Below are 12,856 nucleotides of genomic sequence, written 5' to 3' on the forward strand. Positions count from 1 at the left end.
TTTTTAAACATTGAATTTATTTTAATATGATCATCCAAATCAAACCAAAGCCAATTACATTCAATTTATCATAATAAACAAATCATTTTAAAATATATAAATGATAAACAAAATTCATTGAACTCAATTGATTAATAAATCTTACAAATCATTCAAGAGAACTTCAATCAATTATACATTTAATAATTCTTTATTAAACTTTAGTTATCTTTATTTCAAACTACTAATAAGTATCAGGAGTGTTAACATAAAATAAAAATCAAATTAATTTCAACATATTTATGTAGTAGCATTTTCAATTTTTGATAGAATTGTCAAACATTACCGGTGGCGCCGGTCATAGGTTGATAAACATAAACCTCTTTTCTATACTCAAAAGTTTTGTTTCAATAATCTCTTCTTATTGAGTCTTTGAAATTGTACGGAGGACTCTGAGTTGTCATCTTTAAAGCCTCTGATCCAACCAAAAATCTCAACTTTCTTCAACAATTCACCTCTACAATTTTTGGGTTGTCACTATTTTCTCAAGCAGATGACCACAGTGAGTTTTTTCCTCTTTTCTCTCTCTTCTTTTGTCTTTGATCATTGTTTGCTCTTGTTTTTAACATGTTTGTTTTCGTGTACTGTTATGTTGAAACTATTTTAGGAAAAGGGTAGGAAATTATTAGTTATAACTTATGTCTATGTGTACTATTATGCTACTAGCACCGACACTTCAGATTGAAAGTGTGTCTGGTATCTGACACTGATACGACACTGACACATGACTATATTGGTGATGTCTATGTGTTAGTGTTATGTATGAGTTTGTGTCGGTGTTTGGTAGAGCAATTCAATTAGAATTATGAGCCTGTGTGATGATTTTCTTAGTTTATGATGGAAACTAACATCATAAATTAGACCGGGCTCGAAATTTAACTTCGTTTTATGAATGGATTTGTTTTGTTTTCATGGATAGAAAAACTTGATATCCAAGATGTATTTGTATTAGCCTTGTTAGAAAAACAGGAATTCGTAAATATAATTCTTGGTTTAATTGAAAGAGAAAAAACAAGCAGCTTGTGGAGTGATATTAAGCATGCTCTTATGTTGTTTTCATATGTTTGAGTTATACTATAACATTGTTTGAGCTGTAATAATGTTTGCACATGAGAATTGTCGCTATTTATAGTGTTTGGTTTTTTTCATTATGTGTGTCTGTGAAAATGTAGCAACTTCACAACATGTGACAGTGAAAAGATAATGCTGCTATTGTCGAAATGTGTTACGTTATTGAATAGACTTTGAGTGGATGAGGCTATTTGTATTGGATTTTCATTTTTGGATACAAATTAAACTTCTTTTATTATTTCTTTTAGAGATACGGAAGGGGAAGATACCTGCCCCGAGGTTGCTTCCATTTTCCATCAGTTTACTTGTATATGTTTGATATACTTTACACTGATAAATTCGCGCATCTTTGTTATCCTTTGCAATAATTTCTTGCTTGAGTAGTCTAATATATTCCCAGGAGATGTTGAAGCATCTTTTGTTAAGTTCCGTCTACAACAACTACCTTAAGGTAGACAAAAAACGAAAACCAAATTATAAGCTAGATGTTAATGTTGGATTGAACAGCATTGTTTCTGAACTGATGTTGTAACAGAGGAAACAAAAACTTTAACCCTACATGATAGAGTTAAGAGACTTCGTGAAAAGTTATATTGAGGAAACAATATATGCGACACTATATACCAGTACTAGAATAAGTATTTTAAGTCTCCATTATGTTTACGTAAAGAAATGGTGATTACATTATGTGATCACAAAATCACGATAACTTTGTTTCTTTGGCTACTGGTTGTTTGCAGTTTGATATGTGCATACGCCAGCAACATGATTAATTGAATGAACCATCAATTTAGTCCCTAAACTATTATTCTCTCTTCAATTTAGTCCCTAAAGTATATGAAAATCCATCAATTTGGCCCCCAAAATCTCAATACCAGGGACTAAATTGATGGATTTCATATAGTTTAGGGACTATTTAGTATATGTTTATAGAAAGCTAAGCATATTAAAGAAGTTTCAATAGAAATACTATATTTGTTCTCGACTCTGGAGTAGCAATGAAGAAGATTCTGGATGTTGTTTGAATGTTAATGGACTGAATCTAATATAAAGAGTGATATTCTCACACAAGAAATTAGTTCTCTGCTGTAAAACGTGACGAGCTTCTTTGCTCAATTGCAGTAAGTTGTACCAAGAGACATCTTAGAATACCATTGTAGTAAGTAGACACAATATAATTAAAGTTTGTAAACTTCAAATTGCATGGACCTTTTCGTTATGTTGTCTGTTTCTGGATCAATATGGCTGCAATGACTTAAGTTCACTTCAGCATAAAAGATGATTATTTGATATGATTCATACAAGAATAGTTTTTAAAAAGGTGTATATGCATGAAAATAAAAATAGGGGAGTCTTTTAGCTGTGTTTTCTTTTCTTTCTGTATTTGAAAGATGAATTTTTAGCTGACCTCACCATGTTGAAAAAGGATGGCTTGAATAAGATATTGTATTATGTTTACTATTTGCAGTGTTAAATTTTGCTTTGGTGGTAAATTGGAATATTTTCTAGATCAATCTCAGAATGGATATAAATGAGTAAATGGACGAATAATGCGTAAATAAGTACCTTGCTCTATTATTTACCTATTATTAACTCTGATTTTGGTACAAGAAGTATAGCTGTTGGCATTTAAAACCTGTATTACAGTATTTTTTATTGAAACTTGACTTAATAGGATCTCTTCAATTTGTTTTTATTTGGCAGCAACGTTCTCATGTTCCAAAGTTTGGCAATTGGGAAGGCGAAGATGACGTTCCTTATACAGTTTATTTCGACAAAGCTCGGAAAAGTCGACCTGGCTCCAAAATGATTAACCCAAACGATCCTGAGGAAAATCCAGATTTAGTTCTTCAAAATTCATCTTCTGATGACGTAATTCCTCCAAAACCAAGAGTTAGTTCGGAGAATCAGTCAGAAAAAGGAACGGTGAGACTAACACATAACGATCTACAAAAGAACAAGGAGGAGGGTGAAGTTAAGCATTCTGTTAACTCGCCAGCTCGTCCTGGAGGTCATGGAGTCGGTTCTGCTGATAGCCGCAGAAGACCTTCAAGACAAAGTACTGCTAGCTCAGAGTACAGTGTTGAACGTTCACCTCTTCATCGCCAGGCTAAAACCCCTGGTAGAGATAGTCCTTCTTGGGAAGGAAAGAGTACATATGACAGCAGTCATGGTACACCTGGAAGGTCCCGATTGAGACCGGTTAATCGAGATGATGAAATTGTTAGTTTTCTTTTCTGTTATCCTGTTTTATCACGTACTCCCTCCGTTCCTTTACAACTGATTTTTTTTTTTTTTTTGAAGTGTTGTTATTTTTTTTTTTTGAACAAACAAAAATTTGAAGTGTTGTTATTTATTTGTCAATTTCAAAGTTATATGCAACATTGACTGCTATTTTGTCAATAATACCCTTATCTATTTATTGTAAAGAGAGAAATATGTACAATAAGATAATAAACAGCCAAGGGTATAATTGAAAAAAAAAATTAATTTTATCAAAATCAATAAAAATTATTGATTTTCTTATTGTGTAAAACAACCTTAAACGCTCTTAAAAAGGAACAGAGGTAGGTCATGAAATGTAAAAATCTTGAATATATATTGCATCAGTGATTGAAATTTTTATTTTTATGCATTCGACTTTTGAATCTTTATGAAAGTTCCCTTCACAAATGATTTGAGTTTTTTAATCCTTTTTATGACTCTGATTTGGCAGCCTGATAAAAGTGCTGCTGTTCCAAAGTTTGGTGAGTGGGATGAGAGTGACCCTGCATCTGCTGATGGCTATACTCACATTTTCAACAAAGTGCGTGAGGAGAAGCACGTTGCGGCTGGAAATGCACCAGGCACACCCAACGGGAGATCATATGTTATCCGAAACCAACCTGCGAATGACAAAGCTCAGGTATACTTGCAACACCTGCTTATTAAGACGTGATAAATGCTTACCATATTGATGCTCCATCGCTTCTCATTCTTGGTTTTCCAGGGTTGCTGCTTTTTCTGGGGCAGAAAATGATTATTGAAAGTGCGATTTATATTCAAGAAGAAAAGAAGATAAGAATAGTGTTGTGAATGGTCGTGAGGCGTGTACCACTCCTATAATTTAACTCCTTTATTATGAGGGGTGTATTTTTAAAGGGTAAAGTGCGGAATTACAACTGTCAACGGTTGATATTTTAGCAATTTGATAGTGTGTTATACACATGTTCGTAATTCATTGCAGTTAACCCGCACTTCACTCTTCGAAGTGCACACCTCACTTTAGAGGATCTAAATTCTACTCGTTTATATGTAAATATTTAAGGCTCTCTCTGTCCGAGGATAAACATCGCAGAAGTGCCGTCGTCTTGAATTTATATCCCACGTGTACCTTCCTTTTATTTGATCAGTAAGCACGCTTTGCACGCAAGATTGTGATATTTTGTATAAGTAACTGCCACACTTTAAATTCAATTTTTCTGTATTTATCTGAGATCTATAATATTTGTTACATAATTCTTCTATGATGACTTATGATTTGTGATTCCAGTTCTAGTTTAGTTTAACTCAAAATAATTCAATAACCATACTGTATTGGAAGTAGATATTTTCTTGGTCATTTAGGTTCCTAGATGAGTTAATGTTTTAAGTTGTCAATTTGTTACCTTTTTTTTTTAACAACAATGTTTGTATGTTAATTGTTAATTTGTTGGTGTTTGATAGAGTGTAAATCGAATCCGAGACAATCTTTATCAATCCACTTCTTAACTCTTCAACTCCAGCCAACCTTATATCTCATCCCTGCCATTCTTCTTTGCACCTTTAATTCTTCCAGTTATGAAGATTAAAATTGCAAGAATAGTTTGCTTCTCCTGATCTGAATTGAGAGACTCAACTTTTTTATTCGTGTAATTGGTGATTATTAACTTAATATATTCTTCTGCAACGTCATCAGTTATGTGAATAAAAGTTGTATGAACTGTATAACATAGCAAAGTCATGTGAAAAATATTGCAGGGTACAAACTAGAAGAGTACCACTGGAGTGGAATAAGTTTCAAACGCACAAACTATATTAATTCATTTTATGGGTAATCTTAGTCACAACTTAATTGGAACATGTTTTACTCTAATTTCCTATGGGGTAGACCATTTTAGAAACTATTGATTTTGACCAATAAAGATCCACTCACAGACGATACAGTGTTAATGACTTTATTAAGCTTAGTTGTGTTGTCGTTCTTTGCTGATTATAGCTAAATCAGTCCTTCCCTCCAAAATATCGGATTTCTACATTTGTCACTAAAATTTCTTAGCAATTTATTTTTATTTATTTTTGACAAAAAATGGTTCTCAACTACCAGCTTTTATTGACATCATTGAACCATATGGTCCAGCTTGTGAATTGAAGAAACAGCCTATCATTAATTGCAACTAATTATACACATACCATGAATTTGAAGAAACTATATAAAGGAAGGTCTCATACCTATGGAATTCATATACCCCGTGGCCAAGCGAGTTTTGCCATGTGAAGACAGTACCACTATGCTTATACCTAATCTTATTCAATCCAACCAAGAGTTAAACTAGTTATTTTATACATGAGTCTGAAAGAGGAGTCTGTTATTGTCATGATATTGAAGTTATAGGTTTTAGGATAAAAGAAGGAAAGGAAAGTATGATACACTAATCCCTATTTATAGGGGTACAATAAGACTCATAAATCTGAATCATTAGGAAAGCTAAAATACAAATGATAATAATAGCTAAGTAACAAAAACGAATCCTAAGAGATAATCTAAGATATAAGATACTTTAAGATTACAAATGGAGATAAATTAAGATATTGTAAGATAAGATATATGATACTTTAGGATTCAACAATATCGAACACTCAAAGATCATGTACCACCAAACATCTAGCAAAGGGAACAAGTAATAGGCCATTTTTACAGCTTAGTCTTTGATTTGCAGAGACAGTATATCCAATATGATTTTTCTGTGGTATGCTCATATGCTGTTAGCATTTAGACCTTACCAATGCACAATAAGCTTAGATTGTCAACATGACAATTTCAATAAGCTTAGACCAAATGGATTTTGGTTTGCATTTCATCCCAACATAATAGTATAGACCCAATATGTAGTATAAAAAAATACCAGCTTCGATGTCAACATGCACCATCAAGACTTTGGGAGGAGTCTATTATTAGAACAGTACTAGTTTGTACTTAACGCTGTAATACGAGTACAAAAGCAATGTCAGCATGCACAATCAATACTTTGATCTATTATTGGAACAGTACTCGTTTGTACTTATGATGTAGTACATGTAGAAAAGTATGTCATATTGTCAATCATCATATATTTCACAAGTCACAAACAAGACATTTTATACAGCTAAGAAGTTCTTTATGATGCAAAACACGAGAATCAAGGTCTAGCAATTAGGCAAAAGAACCACAGGGATGGGATGCACAACAAAAATCGACATTTTCCCTCCTTTTACAGTATGTTTGGATCCACGTTATGTGGGATTTTCTCACACCCCCATGTTAATTCAACATGAATTTATAAAAGTTGAAAATCATAGTCAGGCACCATGCAGCGGCACCGTGCATCTTTAATTTTATGAGCACTGGCTTAGTTGTGAATGCAGAAAATAAAAAATAGTTACATGGGACTAACATCAAGACCTATACCTCCCTCAAAAAAAATAAATAAATAAAGACCTATACCTCAACAAAAAAATGGGATTCGACTGAATAACTGAACAAACCTCTATTGTGGTTTAAATCTAAACAAGTTTAATTTGTTTGATAGATTCAGAAACTAATCTTGCTTCCAGAGATTAGCAAATGCACTTGTCAGATTAATGCAAAGAAATGTCTGGAAATTCTTATCTCAAACCGGTACGAAACTATCCAATTTTGTTCAAAGGATGAGATCAGAACTTGAAACATAAACTAAAAGACGTAATTTGGCAAGATATGCATATGTAAATTTTGTTTTGAAGAAATAACTAAAGTGAGTAATGGAAATCTGCAAAGAAATAGCTCACAGTCACACTTCTGAAGCTCTTGAAATTATATAAATAACAAGATCATACAAGAGAAAGAATGTGATGGGTGTGATCTAGGAGAAGGGTGTGTAAAACTAGAGAAAATAAAAGTAAGAAAATCATGGTTATTGAAAACTTGGTTGGTAAAGTTACTATCCAACAAAACAAAGGGAACTCAGATAAATACAAGACCAGAAACATTCTCAGTCAGAAGATTTGAGTATTCTTGTAGAACAAGAAAAACACCTAGAAACGATTATGCATGATGATTGGACTTCAGACTGCATCTGAACTGAACCTATCCTTATGAACTTGCAATACTTCAAAAGCAAAAACAAATAAATTCTAAAACAACAGTTCATCTTCAAAATTACATTCTAGCACTGTTAATTTGATATGTAAACTTCATCTAGGAAGAATTCACAATTTCAACATCACTTTGAAATTGTAACGTTAATAATATGTTTACATGAAAGTAACAAGTCAACAAATCAGAAGGTAAATGGGATAAAACAGTGCAAGTACAATTTAAAACGAGAGTATAAATCATAAAAATCAAAGACCCCAAGATCATAGACCAAACATCTAGCTACACAGCTATGGAAATGGAAACTTCTATCAAAGTAAAAGGCCAATTATACAGTTTTGTCTTCTGTAGTATTATGCAGTCTTTGGTTTCCAGACACATAGCCAATATGATTTCTCTTTAGAATGCTGTTAGCATTTAGACATTGCCAATGCACAGTAAGCTTAAATTGTCAGCTCAGCATGACAATATAAATAAGCTTAGACCAAAGGGATTTCTGTTTGCATTTCATCCCAACATAACATAATAGTATAGATCCAAAATACTGTAACTTATATCGTAGAGAATATAAAAATGTCAAACATGCACCATCAAGACTTTGATCTATTATTGGAACAGAACTACAGTGTGTACTTAGTGTTGTAGTACGTGTACAAAAGCAATGTCAACATGTACCATCAAAACTTTGATCTATAACTAGAACAGTACTAGTTTGTACTTATATTGTAGTACGTGTACAAAAGTATGTCAAATTCTCAATCACCATATATTTAACAAGATATATTTTTTTTTTATCAGAGGGGAAACTAAAGCAACAAAGGTAGAAAACTACAAGGGCATCTGAATCATGCCACAAGCATTGGCAATGACATTTATTTAACAAGACATTTTATACAGCTAAGAAGTTCTTCGTGATGCAAAACACAAGATAAATATTTATGGTGAGCCTGTAACACAAGATCTAGCAATCAGCCAAAAGAACCGCAGGGACTGAATGTACCACTGAAATCGACAATTTTTTTCCTTTTAAAGTATGTATGGATCCATGTTTTGTGGGGTTTTCTCGCATCCCTAGATTAATCCAACATGGATTTATAAAAGTCGGAAATCATAGTTAGTGCGTTGTACAGTGACAATATTTAATTTTACAAACACGGACATAGTTGTGAATGCAGAAAATGAAAAGCAAAAAAGTTACTTGGGACTAGCATCAAGACCTATACCTCCACACAAAAAGGGGATATAACTGAGTAACTGCACAAACCTCTCTTTTGGTTCAAATCCAAGCAAGTTTAGTTTGTCTGATTAGTTCAGAAACTAATCTTCCTTCCAGTAATCAGCAAATGCGGTTGTCAAAATAATACAAGGAAATGTTAGGAAATTTTTCATCCCAAACAGTACAAAACTATCAACTTTTGTTGAATGGATGATATCAGAACTTGAAAATAAAAGTAAGAAAATCATGGTTATTGAAAACTTAATTCGTAAAGTTACTATCCAACAAAACAAAGAGAACACTGATAAACACAAGACCTGAAACATACTACTCTCAGTCAGAAGATTTGAGTATTCTTGTAAAGCAAGAAAAACACCTAGAAACAATCATGACATGAAGATTGGACTTCAGACTGCATCAGAACTGAACCTATCATTATGAACTTGCAATACTTCAAAATCAAACATGAATTAATTCTATAACAATAGGACATCTTTAACATTACATTCTAGCACTGTTAATTTGATATGTGAACTTCATCCAGGAAGTATTCACCATTTCAACATCAATTTGAAATTGTAGTGTTAATATGTTTACATGAAAGTAACTACTCAACAAATCATAAGGTGACTGAGGTAAAAACAGTGTAAAAGGTACAATTTAAATCGAGGATGCTATAAATCATAATACAACAAATAAGATAAATGAAATGAGTCATCAAGCTCAGTACAGAATCAAAGTTTCTCAGTCAACTTAACCATGAAAGAATTAACTGCTTTAGATTCTAACACTATCCAAGAAGACTCAAACAACTCATGGAAAAACTCACTGTCAGAGTCCTCAGCCGCACTTCTAAACGCAACCCCGAACGCATTTCCTTGAGCAGCAGCCAAACGAGGCCTCCCACAAACCCCAACAACAAGAACTTTATTCGGTTCCTGAGACATACAAGCACAGATCAAAGGCTTCATCCTCGCACCCTTTTCTCTCAAAGCATCCATTAGAAAATAACAAAACTTTGTCAAAGCTTGAGGATACCCCAACAGTTTAGAATCCGCAGACTCGTCAAGCTTCAACCATCGAAACTTCCTTCCACTTCGAATATATCCGTTTTTCATAATCGCAAGACTTCCCTGCCTCAAAATTGCCCTCTGAACCTTAATAGCCTTTTGCATCCCATCTTTGAGCTTATCAACATTGTTCAATGAAAGCGCATCAAACGCCACATTAAACTGCATCGAAGCACATGAACCATCCGAATTCACGAACGACTCCAAAAGCGCAGTCACGCCATAAACAACATCAGCAGCGGAAACCCTAGAACTATAACCATGAATCCTCAAAAACCCACGATAATAAAAATCAGTAAGTCCATATTCCGGCAAAAACTTCTCAAACTCACCCTTCATCTTCTTTTTCACCTCAACATTCATATACTGAAACTTCTGCTGACAATCAGACAACGCAAACCCCATCCTAGCCAACAACAGTTTCAACTTCTTCATTCCGTTATCACTCCACGTCTTCAATTTAGTTGCAATATACGAACTACACAGCATCGAATCAAACAAATTCCACTCCTGCAACAGCATCAGCTTTGGCTCATCCTCATAAGCAATCCTGGACGAATTCGGTGCCCTAATCTTCGTCCCATCTTTCAAAGTAACAGAATTCACCGCATCCAAATTCCCAGAACTATTAATATACTGCTCCAACTCCATAACACCATCACTATACCTCTCATCACTCAACCTCTCGTGTACAAATTGATCGGTTAACGCCACACAAGCTAACCAAAGCAATTCATCGGTATTCTTCCTCAGAAAATGAGCTAGCTCATACATCAAACACCCTGAAGGCTTCCCATGAAACGTCCCCAATCCATAATACTCTTTCTTCTTCTTCCTATACATTTTCACCGGATCTTGACGTTCTTCATCTCCATCTCCATCTTCGGAATTGGAATTTCTCTTTCTCTTTCTTGATTTTTTACCGGATTCAGATGAATCTGAATCCGAATCAGATTCGGAGTCTGAGTCAGAATCAGACTCAGACTCCGAATCAAAAGTAGTAGAAGCGTTAGCAAGAGCAGTAAGAGGAAAGTCAAAATCATAAGCGAGATCCGCTTGTTTTTCATCTTCCTGAGTAAAAAGAACAACAACAGAATCATTCTGGTCACTGAGATTATGAAGATGAATCGGACGGTGACTATCGATAACGAAGATAGTAGCATTAGGACCTAAGTTAAGTATTTTGCGAAGATCTTTATGAGAGCCCCAGTTGATAAGCACAACGGAGGTGTGGTTAGTGTTATGGGGGGTGGGTTTAGCATAATTATGAATTTCGCGGAAGGATGAAACGGGGTAAGATGCGTATTGAATTGAATCGGATTCGAGAATTCGGAAAAGGGTTTTGAGTGCACAGAGGGAATCGACGTCGGAGGTTGAGGGGAAAATGAGGACGGGGGATGTGGTTGAAGAAAGTTGGGCGGATTGACGGAGTTTAGTGTAGAATGAATCGACTCTGTGTTCTCTAACCATAGTGATAATTGAGTGAAGAAAGAGGGGAATTGAGAATTGAAATTATTGTTATTAGGTTAAGGTGTGTGAGGTTGTTTTTGTTGGAGAATTTGAATTTGAGTTTTGAATTTGTGGGTAATTTGAGAGTTATGAAGATGGGGAAAGTTTGAAAATTTGAGGAGGCGCGGCGTGAAAATTTGGCGGTATTGTTGTGATTTATTTTGGATTTGGATTTGGATTTGAATGAAAGTGAGATTAATTGATGACTTTGACACGCGGTGATGTTATTTGATGAGCATGTGGATGAGGGAGGGGATATGGTGTGGGGGGATGTATCGTAAGGGAATGGGTATGATATTGGATTGACTTGACTATTGACTATGGATCGTGCTCTTCAGATTTTAACTCATTTTAGATTTAGTACTAGTTTTCCATTTTTCTTTGACAAGAATTTTAGTCGTTCTTTGACAAGAATTTTAGTCGTATTTAGTAATAATAAAAATAAATCAAGCTCTTAAAATTCAACCCTTTTTTTTTTAATAAATGAACTCGTTTCTGTCAGAAATAAAATACAAATTAAACTCATTATAATGAAGAATTATAAGGTGTGTTTAATCTTTAAAAAATAAAAAACATGACATGACAAATTTAGTTGTATTGTGTTTGGTTGTAAAACTGTTTTATGACAAAACAAACAAGACAAAAACTGAAAATCTTGTTGTTTCAGATATAAATTGTCTAAAATATCAAAATAATTTGTTCTTCACCAAACATCGTATAAGACAAAAAAAAAAAAATATATAAAACACCTTAAAAATTTGTCATGTTTTGTTATGTCTGTTGTTATGTTGAGCACTTACCTCTTAACCGATCAAAAACTTTCAAAAAAAAGCTTAAATTTATTTAATGCAATAATAAAGCTTAAATTCAATTTTGATATTGTATTGTTTTTAACGTGAGTCAGGTATTTTTATGCGCAATTGTAGAAATTAATTCTTGAAATCGTATAAAATCGTAATGAATGGAAAAAAAAAACTGATAATGGATATAAATCTCCCTTTTAAAATATTTAGCATTTTCGTATTCGTATGGCCGGATGCAATTATGTCAAATCTTTTGAGGTTGTTTCATTCTTTGCTTAGACACACCACGTTTTAAATTTCCAATAGCAAATAAATTATTATAGACTCATATTTTTTATGCTACAATTTTTTCCGAGTTATATTATTACCATTTACCCATTTGATATGGTTTATGGTTTATAGTATACTCTCCCTCGTGATGTATATTGAGACATTGAAATTCCATCATTTTTTTAACCTTTTGGTTTGGAGAGGAAATGAACTCTACTAATTTGGAGTTCAATTGGTAGGTTAGTAAAGTCTGATTAAGAATTATTTTATTCGGTAATCGAACTTAAGTTTTTTTCGAACAATTCGTTTTTTGATGAAGTTCATTCCCATTTTGAACCAATTGCTTGGTTCATCAAAAGTTATTTTTGAGACATTGATTTTTTTTTATACATTCATATTTATAATATTGTTTTTTGAAGGAATATTTATAATATTGTTGAAAATTGTATAATAGTATTATATGGTGTTTTCTTTATTCTTGTACAATCAGAAAATATTGCGTATTATTGAGATTTTTTTATGACTG

General features: G+C 33.4%; 2 protein-coding genes across 2 annotated transcripts; one reads left to right on the forward strand and one right to left on the reverse strand.

The window, feature by feature from the left end:
- The first annotated feature begins 383 nt into the window (after positions 1-383).
- On the forward strand, positions 384-4,619 carry LOC146906990 (RPM1-interacting protein 4-like). Its single transcript, XM_085723034.1, has 4 exons — positions 384-541; positions 2,815-3,333; positions 3,827-4,015; positions 4,100-4,619. The coding sequence occupies exons 1-4, from the start codon at positions 533-535 to the stop codon at positions 4,127-4,129; spliced, it is 747 nt and encodes a 248-aa protein (XP_085579160.1). The 5' UTR covers positions 384-532; the 3' UTR covers positions 4,130-4,619.
- Positions 4,620-9,130: 4,511 nt separating this feature from the next.
- CDC45 (cell division cycle 45) lies at positions 9,131-11,453 on the reverse strand. The gene has a single exon (XM_085725625.1). It carries the CDS (start codon positions 11,216-11,218, stop codon positions 9,413-9,415), a length of 1,806 nt encoding a protein of 601 aa, XP_085581751.1. The 5' UTR covers positions 11,219-11,453; the 3' UTR covers positions 9,131-9,412.
- Between the last annotated feature and the right edge of the window lie 1,403 nt (positions 11,454-12,856).

This window comes from Medicago sativa, chromosome 7, assembly GCF_051527215.1.
Source record: "Medicago sativa cultivar Bolivia chromosome 7, Bolivia_mono, whole genome shotgun sequence".
NCBI classification, from domain to species: domain Eukaryota; kingdom Viridiplantae; phylum Streptophyta; class Magnoliopsida; order Fabales; family Fabaceae; genus Medicago; species Medicago sativa.